Source organism: Rhododendron vialii, chromosome 2a, assembly GCF_030253575.1.
Source record: "Rhododendron vialii isolate Sample 1 chromosome 2a, ASM3025357v1".
NCBI lineage: Eukaryota > Viridiplantae > Streptophyta > Magnoliopsida > Ericales > Ericaceae > Rhododendron > Rhododendron vialii.
This window is the reverse complement of record NC_080558.1, coordinates 20,229,915-20,257,375: the sequence shown is the minus strand read 5'-3', so window position 1 is coordinate 20,257,375 and position 27,461 is coordinate 20,229,915. Positions and strand designations below refer to the sequence as shown.

At 38.2% G+C, this 27,461-nt stretch overlaps 2 protein-coding genes and 1 non-coding gene across 7 annotated transcripts; 1 reads left to right on the top strand and 2 right to left on the bottom strand.

Moving 5' to 3' along the window:
* The first annotated feature begins 1,760 nt into the window (after positions 1 to 1,760).
* Positions 1,761 to 10,471, top strand: LOC131315685 (putative serine/threonine-protein kinase). 4 transcript variants are annotated; one of them, XM_058344877.1, is made up of 7 exons: positions 1,761 to 2,282; positions 4,456 to 4,576; positions 5,566 to 5,678; positions 7,329 to 7,539; positions 7,634 to 7,871; positions 8,221 to 8,371; positions 9,842 to 10,471. In XM_058344877.1, the coding sequence occupies exons 2-7, from the start codon at positions 4,501 to 4,503 to the stop codon at positions 10,169 to 10,171; spliced, it is 1,119 nt and encodes a 372-aa protein (XP_058200860.1). In that variant the 5' UTR covers positions 1,761 to 2,282; positions 4,456 to 4,500; the 3' UTR covers positions 10,172 to 10,471. The 4 variants fall into 4 exon arrangements, with proteins under 4 accessions (XP_058200860.1, XP_058200861.1, XP_058200862.1 ...); XM_058344878.1 differs by having other exon boundaries at positions 4,451 to 4,576; XM_058344879.1 differs by having other exon boundaries at positions 4,345 to 4,576; positions 8,284 to 8,371.
* A 1,019-nt stretch (positions 10,472 to 11,490) lies between these two features.
* On the bottom strand, positions 11,491 to 25,995 carry LOC131315684 (RNA polymerase II C-terminal domain phosphatase-like 1). Of its 2 annotated transcripts, XM_058344873.1 has the most exons (17): positions 25,292 to 25,995; positions 23,372 to 23,848; positions 22,342 to 22,552; positions 22,097 to 22,254; positions 21,610 to 21,680; positions 21,358 to 21,463; positions 21,182 to 21,265; positions 20,519 to 21,076; positions 20,323 to 20,386; positions 17,353 to 17,480; positions 17,136 to 17,189; positions 16,830 to 16,926; positions 15,812 to 16,047; positions 15,043 to 15,129; positions 13,389 to 13,454; positions 13,141 to 13,214; positions 11,491 to 12,388 (listed from the first exon to the last, which is right to left on the bottom strand). In XM_058344873.1, the coding sequence occupies exons 1-17, from the start codon at positions 25,562 to 25,564 to the stop codon at positions 12,283 to 12,285; spliced, it is 2,850 nt and encodes a 949-aa protein (XP_058200856.1). In that variant the 5' UTR covers positions 25,565 to 25,995; the 3' UTR covers positions 11,491 to 12,282. The 2 variants fall into 2 exon arrangements, with proteins under 2 accessions (XP_058200856.1, XP_058200858.1); XM_058344875.1 differs by lacking the exon at positions 15,043 to 15,129 and having other exon boundaries at positions 25,292 to 25,989.
* LOC131318337 (small nucleolar RNA snoR100) lies at positions 15,536 to 15,643 on the bottom strand. The gene has a single exon (XR_009197660.1). It is a non-coding gene; the product is annotated as a small nucleolar RNA snoR100 (small nucleolar RNA).
* Positions 25,996 to 27,461: the final 1,466 nt, after the last annotated feature.

Here is a 27,461-nt window from a genome sequence, read left to right as displayed (position 1 = left end):
AACTTGATTTATATGAAGATCCAACTTGTAGCTACAACATTAATATTTGAGAATTAAACATACAACCACTACTTACTTAAGTTGTTGAGGAATTTAAGACAAGAGCTTGAGGGCAATAACTATGGAATTTCTAGGAAGAAAAAGACTTAAAGTGTAAAAGATTACATATATATGTCATAAATGGCATTAAAGGCTATTTATAAGCCTTACAAATCAGCCAAATAGTGGACCAAAATACTCCCAAAATATCCCAAAAACATACTAAAAATAGAAACTTTCCATATATAAAAGGTTGAAACATTCAGCACAAAAAAACTAGTCGAAGGGCATTGGTACCGGTACCTCAAAAATGAGGTAATGGTACCAACTCAACTATCTTCAAAATTAGCTTGATGGTACCGGTACCTAAAAAATGAGGTACCGATACCTCAGTGTGAAAACTGCAGAATAGACTCAACTTGGCACTTCAGGTCTTGTGGTGCCCCAACAGCCATTCAATGCTTGATTTCTTGACCAACGAGACTTGGCGTAGGTGTTCGCTGTGGCCTAGGACTCTCCGACACCCTCGGCAGCTTTCTTTAATGCAATTGCCTTCTTTCCGAAACCTTGGCACTTCGTGACATCCTTGACCAACGGGCGTCCACCGAAGCTTCTTACAACACCGTTAAACTCCGGTGACAATGAAACGTAGGCTACCGGCACTTGGGCACTTGGTTACCTCCCGGAATGTTCCTTAGCCTTCAAAACCGCCTTATTAGCATATTTTACCTGAAACACACATAAAAATACCTTACGTGCAATATGGGATAAAAACGACTACTTAAATGCATAAAAGCTACAAATTAGAGGATTTAAGCCCCAAGATTACACAATCTTGGGTGCTAATCAGCATTCTGCATATATCATCAAAACACTCCTATCAAATTCAAAATACATTTTGACCATAATCCAAAAAATCAAAAAGTCAAAAAATTGAAAATGAAAAGTTAAAAAGTAGGCTCCTAAACACCCCCAATTTATAGAAATGTAGTTGAAGCCAAAAAGCTCTCAACCCTCAATCTTAAATTCCTAGAATTTAGAGTTTTGTTTTTAAAGAAAATGAAAGAGAGAAAAACGTGGGAGTGGGCCAGTGGGGGAGGGGAAGAGAGAGAAAAAGAGGGGGGGAGGGGAACGTGGGAGTGAGAGAGAGAAACTTATGAAAAGTTATTCTGTCCCAACAAAGTACCATCACGTGGTATTCTAAATTCATTTTGCATAACATATGTCGTTTAGCGTACATAATGAAACTAATGCTAACGTGCATCGAACATGAGACAAAAAAAAATAGATTATAGTTTTTATCATTAGAGTTGTGCCCGTTCGATACACATAGTCAAAAAAACTAATGTTAATTTTTTATCTCATGCATTGAACGTGTACAATATTTGATTTTTTTTGTTCCAAATTAATTTGATTTAGTTTTTTTTAAGTAATTTAATTTGATTTAATATTTGTTGCAATCTCAATCGTCAATGCAGAGCATGGACGGTCCGAATTTACCCAACACTCATGTTATTCCCGAGGGATAGCACGTACTCCGGGTTTCTTTTCTATCAACTAGCATCGTTCCCGTTTAATGCACAGAACAAAATATTCGTGTGACTCCGCTACAAAATATCGAACTCATACAAAAATTAATATTATTTGTCCCGTGCATCAAACAGAAAACGACGCTGGTTGGATAAAAGGAAAATCGTAGCGTGGCGTGGAGAAATCGCAATTGGCCAAATGGAAAAAGAATCAAAAACGAAACTCCAGTCTCAGTCCACATCGCACATGGGAACACCCGAACGAAGGACACAGCTGTCCGCCTCCATTGTCCTCTCCATCCTCGCTGTAGAGCGCTCTCTCTCTTCTCTTGTCAACTTTGAATTGGTCCAAAATGATGGTCCAAAATGATGGGTTAGTTGGAAAATTCTTCACCTTAAACCCTCCGGATATCTTACTAGTATATTTCCCTCGTTTTCCATCACCAGTTGCTTTCCATTTTTCCTTCCTGCTCCAAATCCTCAACCACAAGCCCCAACAAAAATTCGTCCCAGGCGACCGATGACTGTTGAACGCTTCTCGTCGCCCTCTTTTATACCACCCAAATTCGAACGACTAATTGCAACATTAGGGTCATCAATCAAGGGTAACAAGTTCATCAACTTCTACTCGTTGGCCGCGAATGCGAGAATTTCCTGTGTGGCAGCGAAGTTGAAGTCCCAGTCGATCTGAGCCCGTTAATCGCGTTAGTTAAGGTAATTTGATCACTAATTACGGTGATTACGAACTCCGGTTGCCTTGCAATGTGATTTGATTGGGTTTTGTGAATTTGTACTGAGACTTATGTGAGGGTTAGTTACCACCGCACATGGAAGGGTTTAGCGTTTTTGAAAAGTTAGTTCGTTTAATTACAGCCTATAATGTGGATTGTTGAAAAGGAAAATCTTAGAGACGGGATCATCTATTTTGGGGTGTGACCTAAAACATGGAAAAGAGGTAGGAATTTATTTAGTTTTGATGAATGGTGTTGAATTTGAAGTTAAATACTTAAATGCATGCACGGAGCCAAATTCGGTCAATGTAATTCTGCCCTTTGGGGCCATTTCCTATCAGCTTAAGGTTTTGAGACCATTGGCAACTTAACATGGTATCAGTGTTGTGCCCCTGAAGGACCCAACCGCAACCCGACGATCATTAATGATCATGATATTGAGAAAATAATCAAACCAAACATATGCGAAAAACTTATGGAGAAACCAAACCAAACAAACAAAACGAATAAGAGAGACCAAGATATACGTGGTTCGGCTTATGGCTGTAAATCTACTCCACGGGCAAGCGAACGAGAGACGATTTTACTATGCGAAGAGAACAATACTCCGAAGAGTTACAATGGTGACGAACAACAAGCCCTCACAAAGAGACTCTCACCAATCTCAAAATACAAGTTCTCTCACCAAATAAGAAACCCGATTGGAATCTCTCACCAAATATAGACTCTCTCTCATGATCAAGTCTCACAAAACCCCTAGAGTTTTTAACCAAGAGACACAGACAGAACGGAGTTCCACAGACGTGACCGGATGTCACACAGAAACAGATGATTCTTACTAAACCCTACGGTTTCAACCAAAAAGAATCACCGAAACAGATGATCTTCCAGATGGCCGGAGGCCTACAGAACCAGCCATAGAAGGGGCAACCACATGTAGATGAAGATCGAACAGATGAACCCTAAGGTTCTACAGATGAGACCCCCCAGGGGCCTCTCAGAGGGATTCACTCAAGAAGTCCAAACCCTAGTGAGAGAGCAAGGCTATATTTATAGCCACAAATTGCTTCCTAAAGCCAGAATCCTTGCCAGATTATTTTTCCTTTGCATATAAAGTCCAATACCAAAAAGGAAACTCCAAAATCAATATTTAGGATGTCCAATATATAACCAAAATCGGCTAAAACACGCAAAACAAGTTTGCGACAAACCGGTAGTCCGACCGGTAGACGAACCGGACTACCGGCTCCCCAAAGTACTGCAGAACTGGTTGTCAAGGCTTCTGGCTGGTAGTTCCTTGGTAGTCCCTGACTACTGACCTGACTACCGATGGACAAAATCGAGCCGAATTCTTCAATCAGAGCCCAAGTTGCAAGAGGTTTTCGGTTCTAGTATCTCTGTTTGCATTTGTTTCCTGTTTGCGTTATGTTTCTCCCATTTGCTTCATATCTCCACATGCAAGACGAGTTGCACACGAGGGAAGGTGTTGAATAGCTTGATATGCATTGTTGGGTCCATGTCCTAACAGTTTAGGCTTTTGGGCCAATTGGTAACTTGACAGTAATTAGTCCACATCCTCTTGTGCGATGGACATTCCCGTTTGCCCCTTGCTTTTATTCTTGTTGACTGATCAATGAGGTAATTTCGAGTAATGTTCGTATAAGTATGTGTATGTTTTTGGAGTTTTCCGTTGTCCAGAGGGTAGCTTCACTTAATTCTAGTCTTGATTGCTAAGAAGTTTGAATAGGGGGATAGTCTATTTTGTAGTCTTTTGACTTGAAAACATGGAAACCTATTGGAAAATTGAGGTTTGAATGGTGAATGGCGTGGGGTGGGATATGATATTTAATCGAATCCTTTGACTAAACTTTAATAACGGGAATGTTGTTGTCTTGTTGAAGTACTTACCGTACAGTGTAATTCAGCCAAGTTGGGCTATCATTAGTCCATAATTCTCGTGTGCTCATCATTGCATTTGTTTTAAATGTCATATTCAACGTAAATGGACTTATATTTGTATATATACGCGCGTGTGTGTGCTGCAGCTTTCGGAAGTCCAAGAAGATAATGCTCTTGGGGAGCAAGTGGGGTTGTTAGGGGTTTAGAACTAAGGGAGATATTCTGATGGACTTTTGTTGTATCTTTCAAAAGTTTAGTTAGAAGACGGAATTCAGAAGATTAGACAATAATCAGATACAGACATGGGATGTACCTGCTTTGGTGTCTCAATTGTATGGCGGAAAAGTGGTGATTCTCGTGATCGTGATGACTTGGAAGGTAAGGACTATAGCAAATAGATAGGAGCCTTATGCATTTGATGAAAAGTTTGTATAAAGAACGTGCTTGTTATAGCAAAAGACATTTATTTCTCATTTCATTTTCTCTTACATATTAATATCCTCTTCTTGCTACTCTCAGTCTCTGATTGTGTATCACCTTTTGTTTCTCATAGACAAACCTGCCGAAAAGTTGTCTTACAGTTAACCATTTTAAGCAATTTGAAATCTTACTACGGCCCTTTTGAAGCAACACTATGCCCCACTTGTTTTTTCCAACACCATAGGCAACAACCTTGCTAGTTTCTTGTGCCTTGTGAAGGATCAAAAATGCAAAAGTCGTTATGGGGCACTGTATTTTTCTGTCTATCTTGTGTCTCACTTGATTCAAATCAGAATACATATAAATGGAACTGATCCACATGTTAATTTCTCCTTTCGTCTTATCGGAGAAGCACAGACAGTTTCGTGAATAATATTCCCTGATACATACGTGACACTTGTTTACATGTGTCCGACTATCGTATTATTGTATTTTACCTGAAAGGAACACGCTCAGCCACTTGGGAGACACAACAGGGAACACGTTGCAAGTTTGGAGAAATAATCAGGCTGATCAAACAGCTATTTTATGTGGCTGACCATTCGCCTTGTGTTTCATATACTGTTCATAGTTGCTTCTAACGCCTCTTTGCACAAAAATACAAGACCAGGAGGGTGAGCCCAGCTTAATCTAAAAGATAAGGTGTTCTTCTGAAGCGCATCATACTAGTTTCTGAAAATGCGAGAAGAGAACCGTGGGAACTGAAGTGCTCTATGATACATTCTGGCTTCTAAATTCATGTATTGAACTGATACAATATAGAATAAGTCATAGGGAGATGATTGGATTGTTGCTTTGTTACCCCTCATTTCTTCCTCCAGTAGTAACATTACAAGCCTTTGTTTTGTTTACATCTATGTGATTTTCTTTTTCTCCTTATTGCTTAGGGAAACAGCTTGGGAACATTCGTAATTTCTCGCACAATGAGTTAAGAAACGCGACAGATGATTTCCATAGAAGCAATAAGCTAGGGCAAGGAGGTTTTGGAATTGTTTATAAGGTACTCCAGTTTGCAAAGTTTTACCCTTATTTGTCTTTTTCTTCGCTTGTCCAATTTTACTACTATTTTATTTCTAGTATGCACTTCATATGGTTGGTTGATCTTTTCCAGAGGGACATTTAAACTTTTCAGGATCATTATTTGAAGACAACTACATAACTATGGTGGTGGTGTGTGTAATCCTATTGGCTATTTCTATTGCATTTAGTCTCATTTTATGTAGTTTTGTGCTGGGTTTGCGTTATAGAAGTTCGGTGAAGAAAGAGGAAAAGAAAAAGAAAGTTGGCCTGAACACTTTTATGTACTTAATTAAAGTTGGAGGATAAGAGATTCAATTTAGTGCAGCTGAAGCATTCTAAGCTCAAAGTCAAGGGTTCAAGACTTGGTGGGAACATTTATATTTCCTTGTGTCGATCAAAATATTCAAATATGCATCCGCCCCCCCCCCCCCCCCCCCCCCCCCCCCCCCCCCCCTCCACTCGAAAAAAAAAGAAGAAAAAGAAAAATGCTCCCTCTAATTCTTGAATACTTGACATCAAACTTAGAATGCTTCTACCACTTGAGCTGCACTAATTTCATTCTCTTATCCTCCAACTTTGATACATAAGTGTTCAGGCCAACTTTGTTTCCCTTTTTCTCTTTCTCCGAACTTCTAAAATGGCTACCAATCACAAAAATAAAATGAGACCAAATGTAAAAGAACTAGGCTTAACAAAGACTAAATTTGAAATGAAAGTATCTTTTACACTAAGATGTGTACATCAGAGTGTTTCATTAGAACTTTTATCTGTCGAAAATGGTCTATACAGGGGAAGAATACTACTCTCCCCCGTCCCAAAAGGCAGAGCTCTTTAATTTGGTGTCAAGAAATTTTAAAAATTATGCACGAAAGTACCTTATTTTTTTATCCGAAAATTGCACGTCTTTTCATGGTGTACGAACTTTTTGTTCAGGGACTAGTAAGTTCCATCTCTTAAGGCATAAGTTGGTTGAAGACTGGAAGAAGCATAAACCTAACTGGTGGTGATTCAAACTGTTCAATCTTGACTTGAATGATCCAGTATAAAGCAAAATAGAGGCATTTAGGCGTATGACAGCTGTTATTGTTTGAGGTTTACTGTAGAACAATATCTGAAGAGAATACTCATACTTTCTACATAAGAGAGATTAGAATCTTGCTAGATTGTATCCATTTATTTTTTTTAAGGCCTGACATGCACTTATTCTTGGAAAGTTTAAAACTCTGTTGAAAAATTCAGCCAAATTGAGGACTGGATTGTATGATGTTCTCTAAGACACTAAGATGAAGAGATATTTGGCTTGGCGGATTTCTACTCTTCATTCTGGTCATATTTTGATGACATCCTACACTTCAGCTATTAACTGATATTCCTCTGTCCCTATTGTTTGTCATGCTCCATAGTCGTGGCTTTAACCGGGATCAACAAACTATGTATTTTGCATATACGTTTTGAAGGTTTTTCCACCCATCGTTGGGATCTTTTAATATGGTAAAAAATTGAAAATATTATTCATGAAAATACATGTTTTGGAGATACAAAAGGGTTGTTTTAATCATATGTAAGGGGCTTAATTGGTGAGTTTTTTGTCAGGAGTCTTCCGTTTATTTACTCTGAAGCAATTTTGCAGGGAATCCTCAAAGATGGCACAGAAGTCGCAGTGAAGACACTTTCTGCTGAATCAAAGCAGGGGGTTCAAGAGTTTTTAACAGAGATTAGTACAATATCAAATGTGAGGCATCCAAACCTTGTTGAGTTAATTGGCTGTTGTGCTCAAGGAACTAATCGGGCTTTGGTGTATGAATATTTGGAGAATAATAGCCTTGATCGTGCATTATTAGGTAATTGGCCAACGTATGAAATACTAAAAGGTTGTTAATGTTGGTCTACACAGGATCCCTGAAGGCCTGAAATATAGCTTATTTATGCTTGCAGGTCGAAACAGTAGTACTGTAAAACTGGATTGGGGAAAAAGATCTGCTATTTGCATGGGCACAGCAAGAGGGCTTGCATATCTTCATGAGGAACTTGTGCCGCATATTGTGCATAGGGACATCAAAGCTAGTAATATACTCCTTGACCAAGACTTTGCACCAAAAATTGGAGACTTTGGGTTGGCTAAACTTTTTCCAGACGACATCACACACATTAGCACAAAAATAGCAGGAACAACGTACGTTACTCTTCTTTCACATGCCCACTTGAAGTTTTGGTTTGGCCATGTTTTGTCCCTTTTTTTTTTTTTGCAAGGTTAAGAAATTGGAGTGATGTGCCATCCTGCAGTAGTTTACACTTAGTCCCTGATATCTTTAAGGGGATTTAATTATTCCACTTGGTTAACTGCACTCTTGCTTGCATAACCGCATGCTGTTTCCGCTTCTTTGTATCATGTGGATAAAAATTTCCCCTCTTAAAGATGGATGGTCTGAAGAACGTCTGTTTATCCTAGCTCGTTTTACGTTTCATCCTCATAATATTGATACTGCCCTTGGCCTTTGTGTTGGTTTGCTGGTTTCATGCAGTGGTTATTTGGCACCTGAATATGTATTGGGTGGTCACTTAACATTGAAGGCTGATGTGTACAGCTTTGGGATCCTCGTTCTTGAAGTAGTGAGTGGCAGAAGCAGTTCGAAGGCCAAGTGGGGAGGGATGCAAAAGTGTCTCCTGGAATATGTGCGTTAGTTTTCCTTTTCAAGTTCTTACAAAAGTATTGGTAGCATTAGTTCTCTTCAGGTCATGCATGTCATGGAATTTGTTTTGTTTTTTGTTGTTTGATTTTCTTCCTTCAATCACCACTTCAGTTTAGCATTTTCAACTTTTGTTGGTGTTTACTGTTGGATAGATGTTGATTGTTGGACCCATTCATTACCAGCCGAGTTTTAAGGACAATTGAGTTATTAACATGGTAAGCTAGCTCTGATTCCAGAAACTCCTGGACTCGTGGGCAAGTCTTGTATGAAAAGTTTGTTTCAACCATTATGACTATGATTAGGCCTTCTATTTGTGTGTTTTTGTACCCTGTTGAGTTTTGTGTAGTTGTTTTGCCCCTCCACGTGTAAGGCTGGCTCTATTTGTTTGTCTCTCTTCCCTTCCTTTTAGGAGGTGTTGGGGAATAGTTTGATGTACAAGGCTCTTTTCTTATCATCAGATAGAGTTCGTCCCACGTTGATTAAATATCACCTCTCAAGGTAGCATAACCCGCATTTTTTATTGGTTTTGAGTTGAGCATTTTGATATGATATGATGTCAATATAGCCAAGTTTTGGGAGGTCTAGGCAGGATTTGTTTCAATGTTGTGCTTTGGTAATTGTTCCCCTTTCTTTGTTGCTCTTAGTTCTATAAAGATCCCTATAATCTGGATCTCTACCTCTTCACGCGTGAGGGAAGTTGCACATGCAGGGAAGTGTTGGAGCTTCTCTCGCCAATTTAGGAATAGCAATGGGGCAGGGCGGGTTTTTGTGTACCCCGACCCGAAAATTATTACCCTACCCCGGCCGGGTATTTTTTGGGTACCCTTGTTCTCGTCCCGATCGGGGAATGGGTTTACCCGTCCCACCCCGCTTCGTAAAAAATTTAAAAAATTGGTAATCTTACAATAAAATAAGCAAAATAAGTATAAATAAAGTGTTAGTTTTGTATAATTGTGAAAATATAAGGGTTTTTTTAGTATAATGATAATAATATTAGGGTAAAAATATAAAATTTGAAGTATTGATGATAATTAGATTAGGATAAAAGTATAATTTTATAAATAAATACATTTTGGGGCGGGTAAAATCGGGGCGGGGTACTATCACCCCAAACCCTACCCAAACTCGGCCGGGTTTTAGTATTTTTACCCCGACCAGATCCACCACCCACCCCGTTCAGGGCCGGGCCGGGCGGGTTCGGGGCCGGGCAGGTCCAATTGCCATCTCTACTCGCCATCGGTTAAATATCACATCCCAAGTTAGCATATCGGCCGATTGATGATGTAAAATACATAATTGATAAGTTGGAGGCTACACAAAGCAGAAAGAAACTGAATCAACATATCAAGAATGTTGATTTCGCTGTTTATTTGTTTTCATCTCATTCAAATTCAAGCATTCTTCATTGGTGTGAATTGTAGGTCGCGTAACACATACAGTTTTGCTTGAACAGGCATGGCAGCTTTATGAAGAAGGTAAGCTTTTAGAGCTAGTGGACCCAGAACTGGATGATTTTCCTGAGGAGGAAATCATTAGGTACATAAAAGTAGCATTTTTCTGCACCCAAGCTGTAGCAAATCGGAGGCCATTGATGAGCCAGGTCATTGAAATGCTTTCAAGAAATATCCGGCTCAACGAAAAGCAACTTACAGCACCAGGTTACTTCCAAGATTCAGGCAGCTTAAGCGAATTGCCCTTTTCCAATAAGAAGTCATCTGAAAGCTCGACAAGCTATCAAATGAGCTCCGCTCCCATCACCGTCACTCAGGTGACCCCTCGATGAAAATTGGAGTCTTATATATATCCTAGTTTTGACAGGATAGACCTGATCTTTCTTTTTCATTTTTTTTTCTTGAAAGATGGAGGTTGATCAATTACTCTATAGTCCATATTCTTTTGCACCCAGAGTGAATTTTTTTTCTTCTTGTTTTCAGCTTTTTTGGTTCCGGGGTTGAGTTGGGGAAGGAGAAGGGGTAATTACCAATCCTTTTAATATTGTTGAGGTCAATTGAGAAATTTGAATTAACTTTGTTACAGCTGTAGCTTTATACATTAAGAAAAATTGTTCAGAGTACTAAAAACATTCGAAAGAAACATGAATTATTTTATGGAGAAAGCGCTGTACGCTTAGGTGTACCATAGAAATGTAATGTGTTTTTTGGTGTATGTAACGCATTCTTTTTGGGCATGTTGCGTATTCTTTTGGTTAGCTACACCGGAAGGTATGTATTCTTTTGGTCAGCTACACTAGCTACACTTGGAAGTGTATGATACGCATAGTTTTGGAGGACGATGCATATTTTTGGGTTATGATGCACATGCTTTTGGAATATAATATGCATATTTTTTGGCTCATTAGTTATGCATATTAATAGTATTAATTGTGCATTTTCTTGAATAAAAGTACAAATACGGGTGTACAGTAAAGTCCAAAATAATTAAGTATATTTTGGTTTTAATTATGCATTTTTTTGGTACTGGGTATGAATATGTTTTTAGTAAAAGGTACGTACTTTTAAAAAAAAAAATCATCATTAGGTGCGCGCACTCCTTCTCTCTCTCTACAAGTGTGCCTTGCACAGGTGCATACCATGTGTATTGTGCACGCATCATGGGGCCCACTCTAGTCTTGTTAATTTATCTAAAACAGTTCAACCCGGAGGAGGAGCTATTCTTGTACACATACTCATTTGGATTATTTTGTTCATCCCGTCGCATAGTCCACATAAAAAAGTCATATTGATCAAACATCGACAAGTGTTTTCGAAATACTCATTTTTCTTGAAAAAAAAAGCAACTATAGATATGCTTTAAAAAAAATGTACCAGAAATGCTCATCAGCCAAATAGCCAGAATTCTTACTAGGACTTTGTACTCTACAAGGTTAAAAAAATGAGCCATTCAGATCAAACTATGAAATCCTGGGTGAGCCCCATAATGGGTACATAGCAGCGTGTGCTATGCATACCCTTGCCATCTCTCTCTCTCTCTCTCCCCGCGCTTGTTCTGAATCATGTTTTAGTTCTATTTAAGACTGAAGAGACTTCCCTTCAGCAAAAATGTTAATCTGATAGCGTCTGTATTTCATAAACAGCTATGGCATGAATTTGCAAGTATTATTCTTATTATTGTTGGTAAATGATAGTAGTAATTTGATATTCTAAAACAGTAGAACTAGCAGAACGAAGATGGGCACAGAGGCCGTACAACTCGTTATCGTTAGCTGCAAGGTACAAGCCCTAGCAAGCCATTCCCATGATGGAAAATGAAATATAACTATTCCTGTTTCTCAATCAACAGTCAATATATCAAATTGATGAAGTTCACTCATCAACATTGTTGATACCTCTACAACTTCACAAAACCTTTAACCACCCAACCGGCGGGTAACCTCAAAACCAGGCGGAAAAGAAGAAAAGAGCCAGTCAGTTGATCTGCTGTAAGACTGCCCATCGGTTAATACATACTCCGGGAAAAACCAGAAGCCATCGGAGATCAGCCACACATTCCGAATACACCCACTTACATATATACATCCGAACTTTAAAAAGCCATTGAGAGTAACCTCTCCCACTTGGGTTATTAGCCCTTTTATCACCTTGTGGGGTATTTATACATTGAGAAGCGAAGAACTGATGCAACACAGCCCAAACGTCTCGCAACAGCCATTGTGGACGGTTTGGCCGAGCATATCACCTTCCTCCGAAAGATTCCAAAATTAGGTCAACAGGATTGATCCAAAAAGCTTCACTCTGCTTAAACTAAGGTACGGAGTCTCAGAAGTGAGGCAATTAGGAGGAGATGGATCTCGACAGCTCCTGCAGTGAGATGTGTCATGTATGGTACAAGTCGGTTAAGCTACACCAGGTATGATTAAAAGGATGAACAGGCTCCTCAGGGTACAGAGGCATTCCTTGGGTATCTCGCAAAAGATGGCATTCGCTGCATAACTCGGGAGTACTCTGGCTTTGATCGTTTATTAGACATCCCCTGCACTGCCCTGCTCCACACAAAGAACTAAGCTATAAAAGCTGGAATGGAAGTATGGGGGCAGTGGAGATCTATTTTACAATAATAGAAGAGTTGGGAGCCTCAAAATCTCACTCATAAAGAAGAAGATAGGAGTAAATACAAAAGATAAAGGAAAAAAGGAAAAGAAATATCAAAGGAAAAAGGAAACCATAAAAGAATAGGAGTAAATCAAGAATTAGAATATTCCGAAGTACCCCAAAAAAAAAAAAAAATCAAGGATTAGAGACAGAAAATAATAGCAAAAGAAAATAGGATTAAAGCCAGACTCTGTCTTTGGATATCATGTATTGGAGGAGATACTTAGCATGCAAAGGAAAAGATAAAGGGAAAAGGCTAAATTCATCACCCAATCACAGCCTTATGGAATGCCAAGAAGAAAATAGACAACACAAAGACTCTTTTGTTTTCCTATCTTTTTGTTTTTCATTTTTTTTTATCTTCTTAGTTTGTCCTCTGCAAAAAGTTCCCCCATACAGAAAAAGAAAAAGTACATGTGCGTCCTGTACAACATTTTAGCTAGTACTCTAGGATATAACTTTCTAAAAGTAATTTAGACAAACATGCAGCAAAACCAGTTAAAGAGGATGAATCTTCCACCCAAGCCAATCAAACAAATAGTTCTGTATTGTATGTCTACAGCAATAACTCAAACCCCTTGCACAAATTTTTTTAAAATAAAAGTATAAAAGAATTTGCAAAGAATCACTTGCAACAGCTCACCTCGGAGAAGCATGACGTTTTTGAGAAAATTGACTGGGCATCGACCTCAGACTTCGCAGACCGTTTTCAGCAGCCTAAGGAAAATCATCTTCAAGTTTTCAGAATCCTCTAATTCGCACAAGAATAAGGTGCATAGAAGTCGGATGATAAAAACACACAATCAAGTGAAAGAACAGGTCCCAAAGCAAAGAGAAGAAGATGATAAAAAGAAACAAAGACAGGAAAACGAATAGAGACCAATAAAATACCTGCATCTTGGCCTCATCCCATGTCAACCCGATTCCCTTACCTAAAACTTGTCCGTCAACTTCGACCTAAGACATAATGCCAAACAGGAACAGGAACTTTAATGGAATGAAGGAGAATAGGACAGAAACCACACATCATGTTTGACTTTAATTCAGCACAAAAAGTCTGGATCAGGGGCAGAGCCAGGATTTTGGGCCACAGTGGGTTGACCTAAAAGACATGTTTTCACCGGAACTGAATTTACTCAGACCCAATGCAGCAAACATTATATGAAATTATATTGCCCTTTTCTTTAGTCCACTAAAACACCTATGTACTTAATTTTTTTCCATGATAGAATCAAAAAAGTTTGAAAAGACAACATGAAATAATTTATAGCTATTACTAGATCTGATGCAGGACATAAGGCTGCGATTACAATCCCAAGAAATGTGTGATTGATTGGATATCTATGTGATTGAGTGGTAATAGATGGAAGGGTCTTACAATTTTCCTTTTCTATTTTAGTAGCATGTTCTGGCATAATTTTAGGCAGATTTGGACTATTGATTGTTTTCCTTTTTGGTTAAGATCCTAGTAGTTTAAGTATTCTTGTAAGGCATAAGGCAAGGCATTTTATTTTTCCATCTTCAATAACATTCCTCTTGAGAGTAATCTCTCGTTCTGGTGGATTCCAGTCCCGTGGACTCGGGAATTAAACATCTCGCTTCCGTTCTATGTTAAGATCCGACAAAACACTATTTAGATTACAAGGGACTACTCCCTCCATCCCAAAATTTGTGTCTCTTGGAATTCTATACATTTTGAGGGAGCATCATCATTTCTCTTTAAGAACATATAAACTTCCAAAATTGTCCTTTTTATATGCAATGATTACCTTTTGGACTCCAATGCACTTTTTTCCCTCCACTTTCGTGTTTGACTTTCAATATGGGAGGAAGGGCAAAAAAGGAAATGGTTCAATTTTTTCCCCTTGACTAGTCAAAATAGTCAAGATTGGGTGGGACAATCAAAAAAAGGAAAGATGGACTAAAATTTTGGCACGTAGGGAGTGATACACTGTTATGTCAACAATACACAAACTTGTATATATTATGAACTGACTATATCAAAGTTGGGTGGGGCTGCCAGCCATGTAGTTCAGTCATTGGACGCTATTAATATAAATGCCCGACCACAAAGCAACCACTGTGGTAGTTAGTGTCCCTAAGGGAGCCGTCACTTGAATGTCATGGCCCCAAAACGCTAAAACGATACAGGAGAGTTGCAGAAGAAACCATTTTCAAATGGGAGACTTCGCCAAAAATCCCTTATATTTGCATTTTTTGAGCTCAAGGACAAACACTTTTTGCAATCAAACATAAGGACAAATGTGCCTATGAAAGTGCCTAAAACCCTAGGGGGTACCATATATATGAAAGTGCCTAAACCACTAAAACCCTATAATAGGAAAATGCACTCTAAAATCCTATAAAAGTGCCTAAACATGTTTTGGCCTTGTGGCTAAAAAACTCAAAAAGTAGAAGGACCTCCACTGAAAACTATTTTGCTGGAGTCTTTCCCCTAAACGAAAACTATTTTACCAAGGACAGCTAATTTTCCCTTTTCAAATTTAATACCAAAATTAACAAACAGAGTCATGTAAATGGATACCTGGGCATACACTTCGTTTTTCTGGATTGGATTAGCTGAAGATGGAGGCTGACCTTGAAAAGCTACTGCAAGGCCCTCCATCATGCACTGAAGAAACAGAAAACAGATTCAAGGCATGCCAATGATTACAACCTCAAGGCCATGTATGTTTGGCCGGATTAGAGAATCATATTAGACACCAAATCCAAGTGGATCACATATCCCATGTTTGGTTGGACCTTTTGCAAATAGGATTAAATAACCGTTGTATACTCCTACAGACATGGGGACATACTTATTGGGATGTGGTATTATGATCCCCCCACAATTAATCTGATATAATCACTTATTCCTACATTAACAACAACAGAACCCATTTAGTCCACAATCATTGGGTGTATGGGCAATCATTGGGTGTATGGGCAAGGGAGGATTGGAGATAGACATAACCTTTGGCAATATGCACAAAGTGGCTGCTCTCATAATACCACTGAAAGTGGTGTCCTCCTATACCTGTTTTGCTGCAGAACCATACCCCCAAATCAAAGCCAAGTGGCATCAGAGAGGGCAGGCCTAGAGACCCAAATCAATTTATGTGCACATTACCATGCTTCCTTCATTGAAAGTCTAGAGCATCGGCATTCACAGAATAATCAGTTATTCCTACAGGCCCATATGTCCTTAACTATTCGTCCATCTGAATAAATGGGGACTGAGATCATAACTCCATGACAAAGGTATAATAAACATATACAGTAAAGAAAAAAATACTCAATTAGTTGAGTCTTACTAATTCTTCGAGATCAGAGACTGAACCAATTGATTTCTTGGAGCCCTCTAGCCTTGGGTCGAGAACCCTAGATGAGTCTGATGCATTTGAAAGTGACGGAGACTGCTCCTTGGGCAATCGCTGATACCCAAAAGAACCCACAGCACTAATAAAACCATTGTCATTGGCACTAGAAAACCAGCTCCCCTCCCCATGGACAGAACCAGAATCAGACTTGAGACGTGACATATATTTATCTGCAAAAACAATCCAAGTAAATATCTTGAACGAGAGATCCTCTCCAACAGTATCCGAAATTCTACCAGTAAGAGAATAAACATGCGCATTTAACAATTTTAAGTTGTAAGTAGAATGGATAGATGAAATCAACTTGATTTTGGGCCTGAAAATGAGAGCTTTAAGCGTATTATTAGCCTTTGAAATGGTAGTTTAACATCAGATAGTGCTTGAGATATTGTACAATCTTGAGACTGGTCTTTTAAAAAGGCAAACCATATAAAACCATAAAAACGGTTATCTGCATTGCATATAAAGTAGAGCAGATACTCAAATTAATACCAAACTGTTATTATGCTGTTCAGTTTTGCCTTCTGTCTCCGGTTTTCTGGAGCTTTCAATTTCAGCTTTCAAAAGTTATAAGCCCATCGGAGGCCATTCTGCAACCTAGCAGTTGTTTTTTTTGCCACATGGTTTATTAGTCAGCCACATTTAGTATTTCAAACTCGTGTCATTCCTTTCCGAAATGCAACATGTGCAATTATCAAGCAAATACTCAACCACTTCAATGCAATATGAACAAACAAAAGAAAGAACTGAATGAAAGCAGAATATGAAGATACGGTCTGGCAAAGCATCACGACACATGACTAAGTTAAAAGTACATATTCATGCACTTTCCTAAAAAGGATTCCACAGAAAATGACCAAGGTCAAGCGCGCACAGAATTTCAAGATAGCAAAAACACTGAACCATATACAGTAGATGAATCCACCTATACAGACAAAATAGCAAATCTCACCGGCCAAATTCATGAGGGATCCCTCTGCGGCCTGATGCTGGGCTTCCCTTCTTGTCCTACCAATTCCTTCACCAATTTTCTCTCCCGCAAACAAGACCTATAAAAACCCAACAGATGGCATGAACTCCTAATGATATGTCCCTCCCTTAAACAGGATGCACATGATGGATAGACTCACCCCGGAAAAAAACAAACAAAAGCAAATACAGTGAAAAAACATATCATCTAGTAACTAGACTAGAGGAAGTAGAATTTCCAAACTACAGAAACAGAAAAAGTGATAATTGGTGAGCAAGAATCAAATACCTCAACAGAGAACTGCAGGTCCACGCTTGAAGCCAAAGCTGACCTAAACTCCACCTAAAAATTTCCATTTTCACAAGAAAATAACATTTCGTGAAAATAAATAATAATAATAATAATAGTAATAAAATACTTGCAGGATGTGCTCACTTTATGACTACAATACTTGCAATAATATCTAATCACAACCCAAGAAAGGAAGATGTAATGAAGTATGTACCTTGGTGCCACACTTGATAGCAATATCTTGTAAAGCACCGGCAGGAGTTTCAGCGTACAGATCAACTCGCCCAAGTTCAACATCAAGATCCCTGCTGGATGGGGATCGACCCAAGGGAACGTCCTCTCCTGCCAAAACAGAATAAGGGAAAAAAAACTAAAAGTTCACTATTTCTCTTGGTTTGAAAAGTCAAAAGTCGTATATTGGATAAATCATTCAAGTTGCAAGATGTTGAACTGAATGTGGATCTCATGTTGTACTGAATGAAAGCAATCAAGTTCACAATTCCTAAAATATAGGACTTGAACTGAATGCGTATCTCATACTAACGTTCAATCAGACATTATTTTCCAATTAAGGATGTCTTTTTTCCAAATATCTAATATTTAGAGTGCCACATTTTTTATTTCTTCCAAACAAGGAGATCTGTTTTCTAGTCCAGTATTCCTTGAACTCCTATCAGAGGCCAATGTAATTGTTCGAAAAGTTTGTAAGGAGTCAATGCTTCTCAGCTACTATGATATCCATCTGCAGTTACTTGTACATCCAATGGCCAGCAGTTTAAAAAGGGAAAAAATAAATCAATGCTATTTTGAGATTTAAAGGAAACAAATTTGCCATTGAGAACAAAATTAATAGCACAGTTTTCAAATTCGAGAAACATCTGCCGGCTTACCAGAAAAGAGAAAGAGAACTACAAAATCATGTATCCCTAGACTACCAATGAATCTACACAGCCAAATGTTACCACATCTATTAGAGTATTTGAAGCCATCCAACCTAAAATCAATTGGGTACAAAACACCACCACTGACTGATAATACTCACAGAACAGTATGTATTCTACTGTCTCCCAGTCAATTGTTTTTTTTGCTCAGCAAAAATTTTTATTAATCTTTCAAAAGGAAAAACAAAGATTAAACGAACCAAAGGCATATTGGCAAAATGCCACATGAGATCCATGAAACCAGGAAGGCAAGGTGCCAACCAAAAACACCAAGAACCAAAATAACCGAAACGCCCACACCAAAACACCCAAAGCGCAACCGAACTACAAAACCCAAACAAACAAAACCAACATCGATAACCTACCAAAAACAAAGCCAACAACCCAGGAAACAACAAGCTAAAAAGAACCCTCAACACCCTCACTACACCTCAGCCCAAACTAGGACATAAACCATTTGATAAAGGAAATCAAAACTCCATATATATATATATATATATATATAGAGAGAGAGAGAGAGAGAGAGAGAGAGAGAGAGAGAGAGAGAGAGAGAGAGGCACTGTCCTCCAAATCTGCATAATCACCATCTTCCAAATCAGCGATTTCCCTAGCCTCCCTATCTTCCCCTCCTCCATTTCAATAATTTTCTTTAAATTAAAACTCTTCCCCCCTCTAAATTTTACCCTCAGCAAGGCACTAGAATCCATCAACTTGCGAGCATTCTTGCTTAAGATGGGAGTTTCTGTTGTTAATGTCAAAGGAAGAAAAAGACGAAGAAGATACCTCCTTCTCTCAGTTTCTAACTTTGTTCGCTTTTAGCCAGAACTCAGAAAGAAGTTTCTTCTTTTTAATCTCCCTTTTCGATTTGTTCAACCTCCTTTCCAATTTTAATATAGCTCCATGGATTGAAGCTTCCCCCGGAATGCTAATCCCTTCACTACACCTCTTATTACCCAATTTTGAAAGATTGTTCTTAAGACCAACCTTCTGGACACGAGAAATGGGTCTTATAAATGATAAGCTCTCATCCGAAACTAACTAGCGGACCAACCTCCTTCAAACCTGAATCATCACAATTACCACCACCAAGACCCACATCAACAGAGAGATTTTGCTGCTTGGTCAATTCAACATCCAACAACACTACCCCAGAATCTCCATCAATGCCTTCCTCTAAAGCTTCATAGACATCAAAATCCACCAAATCATCATCCCCAGGATCAATCTCAACCACAGCCTCCTTCCCAACATAATCATTCCCCTTCTTTATCTTAATCGTAAACACGTGCTTTTCAGTTGCTATAGCACGTGACCAGCTTCATGAGCCCTTGGCAAGCCTAGAGGCAAGATTACTGCTCCTATTTTTGCACCTATACTCTAGCATTATTTATCCTAGCAGCTCATGCAAAACTTTTGAGCCCCTGGCAAGCCTAGAGGCAAGATTACTGCTCGTCTTTTGCACTTATACTATAGCATTATTTATCCTAGCAGCTCATGCAAAACTTTAAATTCTCATCTTCCTTACCTCCTCTGAAAACAATGTCAAGTTGATTATGTATGTATTGGGCTATATTATAAAACGTGTTCAATCTGCAAATAAAAATAACCAAACAAGAGCTTTGCCAAACCATGTAGAAACTTGTGTTATTGTGTATTTGTAGTTCAATGCATCTATCAGTATCAACATTAGCGTTTTAAAGGCCCAAAACTAAGTTATCTTTTCCCTTCCATGGAGGAAGATAAAATTGGGCACATATTGGCATTTTTTTTAGGGTCATCAGAAATTGTCAGTTCTCTTGTAATATTGATTGGTGGAAAATGGACACAAAGGAATATGCTATAGTGGTCTAGTAGAAGATTGTACAAGCAGAGCACACATGGGACAGACAATGTTCCACAGAAAAATCAGCATGTTCAAGAGGAAGGGTGGAGGGGGATTGAAGTTCAGGAACTGATGTGTCAAAGGAAAACATGATTCAAGTTGTACGGATGATACACGTGAGCAGTTATACTGCTATAATACAACTGAACCATATCCATAAAATAAAGTGTTCTTCTATGTGATCAACACATGCACAGAACTGCATGCCAATGCAATCCGCATACACACAGACATGCACCTATCGCCAATGCTTCTATACCCAATAACATTGTACAAATTACTTATAACTTCAAAACACCATGACGAACTTACACTATATATGTCCCAACTCCAACTATATATTCCATACTTCATGCAATACCTGAGAAAGAATGATAGGTTGACAGTGAATGATTCATCCTCAATCGATCTTCTCTTTGAAGAGCCTGCAAACATGACACATAAAAATCAGTGACGATGTAATACTCTCACTTTAACATAGACTGAAGGCTATACGGAGTGGCCCACTAGAAGTACCAACTATTTTTTTTGAAACGACAACTAAAAGTGCCAACTACCTCCTTTGGCAATCTTTGATTTTCTAAAACTCTATCAGATGAGATAGAGGACTCCATCTTCTGGACAAAAGGTGGATGATGTGGACGGTGCTTCTCAATATGCATTGCCTCTGAATTCATAGGAAATTCCTTGGTCAGTAGTCTTGGGCTCATCTCTTCCTCCATAGGAAACCAGTTTCCACGTGCTTGAACCCTAGGAACAGAAACTTGTAGTGGAGGTCTACCTGGAAACTGGGGTTCACCTAATGGATGATCTCTTGTGTCTTGTCCGTGTTGTAGAATAAGAAGCCTCCTCCTTGTATCCGGATCAAGTTCAGATTCTGGTACCTCTCCCTCTTCCCTGGCAGGAGAACTTTGCAAGCTTGCTTCAGGAGGGCGGACTTGAATTAATGGTTTGACAACTGGAATCACTTGTTGTAGCTGAATACTCCCAAAAGGTGAACTCCCTTGAAATGTTGAAGGTGGAACTGAGATAGATGAAGCTGCCACTGTATATGGCAGAGGAGAAAACCTTGGATCTAGGTTAGCAACTGCTGTTGGAATTGCTGAAATTGATTCCTGAATGACCAATTTAATACAATAAGTTCAAAAGGCAAGGCTAGCTTAACATCATATGTTGAACAACCAAATCTTTGGAAAGGCTTATATAACAATATATGTCACCTTTAGTATTCTTTCAACCTCGGCATCTGCCATTCCATCAAATGTTAGAGGATCTTTGTTTGCATTCAAAGTTGAACCATCATCCTGATATCGGTACAAGTCAAAACCAAGAAACATCAACCACGGAATAGGGAACACTGACAAAAACCAATACAGCTACATGACGACCCACTAACCTCTGAAACCAAATAATTGCTCACATCTGGTGGAGATGGAATATCTTTGATATCGTCTTCATACATTACTTCGGATATTTGTTGTAACATACCTTCATCAAAATCTCTGTAGAAAATTAGGTCATGTTATGCAAACACACGCGGAAATTGAACCTGCAAACAAATAGAGTACCATAGAACAACTACAATGGTGACAATTAAGGTTGTTCAAGTCTGTGCATATTATCTTCCTATGGTTTTGTGTCTCCTTACTTGAAAAAACCACCTCTAACGTTGCAGGCAACATTTCTTGCAACACACAGGACAGGCACAGCATTATTTGCCTACAATGTAATGAGCTGATAAGTAGCATAACACTGAGAATTAATTATCAAGCAACAATAAATGAACATGTAAATGTATGTACATTATAAACTCCCTCCGTCCAATATTGCTTGTCCATTTTCAAAATCATGCCTTTTAATGAAAAAAAAATGTATTTTCATGAATAATTTTTCAATTTCTTTTACCCAATCAAAAGAACTAACTGAGATCTGGTGGAAATTCTTCTTAAAAATTTCCATCAAAACGCTTTAGTTGTTGATCCACTTAAAAGCATGATGTCCGAAAATGGAATATTTGAAAATTACTAACGAGAATGCATAAATTATGAACCGCTTAAAGGCATGATTGCCAATAATGGACAAACAAAATGGAGCATAGAATACCAGTAACACAGTCAAGAGTAGGTAGTGCATACTTCAGCTTGAGGAGCATAATATGGAGCAAACGCAGGAACAACGTGCACCCGAGGTTGATCTTTCTCATCCCATACTTTCAAACGATCATCAATAACCAAAGCCATCTTAGGATGACAGATTCCATCTTGGAAAACGTTGAACAATGATTTTCTCAAGCCTAATCAAATTTACAAAGGGCAATAAGTACCAGAGAAACACAACGTTATTTTTCCCACGATCATAAAAAATAGGAAAAGAAAGTTACCAGCTTTAACACACACGATACGATTCAATAGCTCTTTGGAGTTAATCAAGTTTGAGTCGGGATCTAGAAGCCTCCACATTTCTAATGCATAATCTCTTTCAGCCATTGTGCAGACATAAACCTCAAATCGCTTCCTACCTCTTGCAGTCAAGTAGCTCCGGAGGTCCTCCCATGCAGGTCTTAGCCTCACAAGAACACTTGTGTCACGAATCTAAAGAGAAACAAAACTTTCGTATCCTTAATTGCTTCCTTATAACACTATAATCTAAAAAGCGAAAGGTTGAATGATCAAACCCATCAAGTGCTGCCACGAAGCAAAATCTAGCATTCTTGTAAGTTGCATTTTCTCCCCCCACCCCGCTCAGGATTGTTCAGGGTGTGGGGGTGTTAATGGCATCAACATATCAAGTACATTAGCACACGAGAAGCCTTGTGGGAGCTGTAATTCCAGAAAGATAGCACGGTAAACCAGGACTCTTTCTATTTTTTTGGGTGAAAAACTAGGTTTTAACCAATGTTGTCAAATCAGAAATCGAATCCTGATTCACTTTGATGACATAGAGCATCACCAATTGCTTCAAATTGTGATTCGTAAATTCACTTTAATGGCTCTAAGTATATAGTCTTATATATGGATCCAAAGGAAAACATGGTGTGTGAAATAAATTAATATCAATCTAGAGTTAAAGACTAAATTCTATAATTGTATAGTGTACACAATAGGACAAAAATCAACGTAAATAACCAGTTTCTTGTATTTTTCCCCAATAAAGAGGTGATAACGACACCACTTTATGGATTATCGAAACAAAAATAGAAACAAAATTAAGCCATAGGGACCAGCAGGAATCATCATGGAATTAACTTGAATCGCATATTCACTCGCAAGATTCCCTTTCATATTCAACAGCAAGATTCTAATCGAATCAGTTAAAATGCGTCTCGAAGAGTAGAATTAAATCACGAATTGCGTGATTCTAACAACTATGATTTGAGCAGGAGTAAAGTTGAAGAATTAACATGAACATACCAAGGGATTAATACGGGTCAGGATGATGTTTTTGTCTTGCAACCGTATAAGAGGGCGAACAATAGATTGATAGTTGGCTGCCAAAGCTGGAACAACCTCAGACTGTGATTTGATCACCTTTCCATTGTCAACTACCTGATCATTTTCTGCATATTGCTTCAATATAATTTTGTCCTCCTGATAACGCTTGACCTCTGACAGTATACCAGAAATTCGTTGCGGATCTGCCTCGGAGTTTAATTTCCGCTGCAGAGCCTCAATTCTATCTTCAAATGAGCGCATTGTGTTTGCAACTATGAGTGTTTCATCAAGATCAAATACAATTCCAAGACATCTAAGATTCAACATGACAAGGCAAGAGTTGTACAGTCCAAATGCAACTTTAAACCCCCAGAAACACAGGCACCTTCCATCATTTTTCCTGGAAGGCATGGCAACCAAATGTAGCTCCTCACCAGTTAGTGACACTACTGCAGTCTGCAGAAAAAATATACCACAATCATCACTGTTGATGGTTTTTAATGCGCACTTGAGAATTGAAGCTGCGCATGTGAGCGACAATAATAACAGATAAATCCAAAATGCCCAAATTGCAAAGGATTTCCATCTATGTTTGAAGGGATTTGATTCATTTGAAGTGAATGAATATGAGCTACAGAGAAAAACAAGAATATCTATGTTTGAAGGATTTCCATTCAGATGCTGCAAAAGATGTTAAGGCCACTTATTATGCATGCTTATGTTCAAACAATTAACCTTGGACCTAACGATTGGAAAAACAAAAAACAAAAAACAATTAACCTTGGAAACTAATAGAAGAAAAATAAGAATATCTATGTTTGAAGGATTTCCATTCAGACGCTGCAAAAGATGTTAAGGCCACTTATTATGCATGCTTATGTTCAAACAATTAACCTCGGACCTAACGATTGGAAAACAAACAAAAAAAACAATTAACCTTGGAAACTAATAGAAGAAAAATAGTCCTACACAAATCAATCCAAGGCATCAATAAGATATGGTTCCGTGGATTACTCCATTTAATGTGCAATTTATGTCTAATAACATGCATATGTCCGTAATGCAATTTGTCAAATGAGTCCCAGTCCACATTCCCTTTAAGCTCTGAGACACAAATCAAAATACAGGAACAGCACAGATTGTTTCATAAGAATTTTAGGGTTCCTTAGAGAATCTAATTCTCATGTCCACTCAAAAATTCCTGCATATAATCACAACCAAAAGCATGCCCCACTAAAATCCACACGTACGCAACTGCATTCTTTTCTATCAATCCAACGTGAAATATTCTTATCATCAGAGAAACCCAGCTTCACAAGTTCAGGAATTAACCAACTGTATACTCAATTGGTTCACAATATCAGAAAGTGGGTTTTCACTATTCAGTCCGAATTTGGGGCAAACTTTTAAACCCAATTATTATCAGTTCTTAAATTGTTCGAATTCACTTAATCTAAATTATAGGGCCTCTGAAATTGTTCAAATCACTGGGAAATTTTAAGCTAAATTATGGAAGTTCTGAAATTGTTCAAGTTCGCTTGTAAATGTTAATCTAAATCTGGGTTCAGAAATTTTTCAAAATCACTGGGAAATTTATGTGGGTCCTTGTTCAATTTGTCCAAAGTCTTCTCTAGGGTTTTCGTACAAAATCACTGGGAAAATTTTCAAAATCACTGGGCTTTCCAATCAGGGTAAATTTGTACTACTAGGGTTTTTTTTGTTCTTTCTAAGCATCAAGATCTGAACTTTGTTCTAGGGTTTTTCTTCTTTCTGAGCATCAAGATCTCAACTTTGTTCTAGGGTTTCTGTTTTTCCTGATCATCAAGACCTGTTCAAAGTACAGTTCTTTTAGTGATTTCATTTTTATTTTATTAATTTGGAATTTGGGCAACAAAATACCTTGTTATCTCTGATGCAAGAAGAGTGTAAAAGATTCAGCAGCGAGGAGTCCTGTGGTGATTGCAAATTGGCCTCCATTTTGAAGCAAACACCGGGGGATGAGCTAGTCACGGTGTGTAGCACCGCGAGTGGCGGGCACCTCTCACTCTGTTGAGAGAAGTGAGAGATCCGTATCTCCTTCTCAAGAAAAAAACTTCCACCATTCTGGTTCTGAGGATAAACCTCTACTTCCCCCAGTACTTTATCCCCTTCGTACACAACAGATTTATACATTCTCAATCCAATCCAACCAATCAAATCAAATGAAGTAGTATTGTGTTGAAATCAATCAATCGATTATATTGATTTGTGATGGATCAATCGCTTTAGGTTTCCGTTGGATACGTCGTTCGAGTTTTTGCAAATTTACACACAAATAAATGGTGAAAAAAAATTAGGGCTTTTTCCTTGGGGTGCTTGTGAATCTTGAGAATATTAGTAGATCTGTGGGAATAAAGAGAAAAAGAAAAGATCCGATGGCGGATAATTTTGATTGATAGGTGTTCCTGAACCAGTTGTTGCTAGGGTTTGTTGATGAGGGGAGGATGGGAGTTGTCACACGAAACACAAACCCTAGATCCAGAAAAGTGATGTAAGTCAAAAACAGTTCTCTCTCTCTCCCCTCTCTCTCTCTCTCTCTCTTTCTCGCGTTGTGATGATATGATATAGTGGAGTAGACGAATTTTATATAGCAAAAATACGGCTAGGCTGTAATATTGAAATTAAAGTTCCATTTTTTTAAAGGCAACTAAAGTACTGGTGTACTATTCAAAACACAGAGTATTTGGGTGCTGGGCGGTCACGGGTTTGAGTCTTGTTAATGATGGTCTCTCGATTTGGCTGTTCTGTGGTCTACTAGGCTTTGGTAAGGTGGTAGTTGTTATGGTTCTTTGGTCTCTTTCTGAGACCCGCTGCGAGTCTAGAGTCTCTATAGTTACGCTCAAGAGAGGATTGTTATGTTCGGTCGCCTCCTCCCCCACCCTTTTCGCTTGGCAAAAGAAACACTGAGAAACCAAAGGGTTAGTAGCTCAGCGGTTATCTCCTGATATTCCCACAAGAGAGACCAGGGTTCGAGCCTCGTTAGAGACATTTGAGGTTCTAGACTATGGACAACTTCTGAACGTACTATGGGCTAATTAGTAATTACTAATTCCCCCGTTAACTCCACTTATTTATAAAATAATGGGGAAAAAAAACAGAGAGGATTTGGCTTAGCAAAAAAAACTCCGTGTTATTTGAACCAAAAAAAGTCTCCCAAAAAGACTTGGCGGGTAGCTAAGCGGTTTTTAAGTTCATCATTTATTTTATGCGGTGATGAGCAGTTCAGTTTCGTCCTATGATTTCAAAATAAATACTTATTGATATTGGATTGAGTTGATTTTTTATAGAATTTTCTAAAAAATATTTTAAATTTTGAAATTTGAAATGGACCCCACGAAAATGTATAGTGTAAATATGTAGTATGCTTAGCATTTTTGTATATTTCCAATCTTGGAAGATCTTGTCTTAAATTTTTGCTGACTCGAGACAGCTGGGTCACATGGTGGTGGTTGCAAGTGTCCTGTAAGAATGAGTCCAAAGTGATCCCATTTCAAAGCGTTGTTTGTTCCCAAAAAAAAAAAAATAGAAAAACACCTTCAAGTATTTCAATTCATGATACTAGTAGTACTATTTTCATCCACAGGCAATTTCACTCTCTTTTTATTTATTGATGCTCCCCTTTTTGTTTTTATTCACATAAAATTACTAAATTATCATTATCTCTTGAGTCACCTTTTTTTTTATATATGTATATAAATGTCAATTTGATACTTTCATATGAAAAAAGACAAGAAAAGAAAAGAGTGTCAATGGATAAAAGAGAAGTGTGAAAATCATTTCCTTGTATTGTCATCTTTCCTTCTAATGACCAAATTTTGACAGAGGTTTGCCCAAGCTACTTTTTAAAGATATGTGTAATTTTCTATGTCTAACATCTCTAACTACTAAAAATGCGGACTGTGTTTTTTTTTTTTGGTCTATTTTTTTTTTTAATATCTTGTTTAGTTCTTTATCGTAATTTTTATGATTAATTATTCATCTCGATGAGAGGAATTAGAAAAGCATGGAAATGTGGATCCAAGTTGAAAAA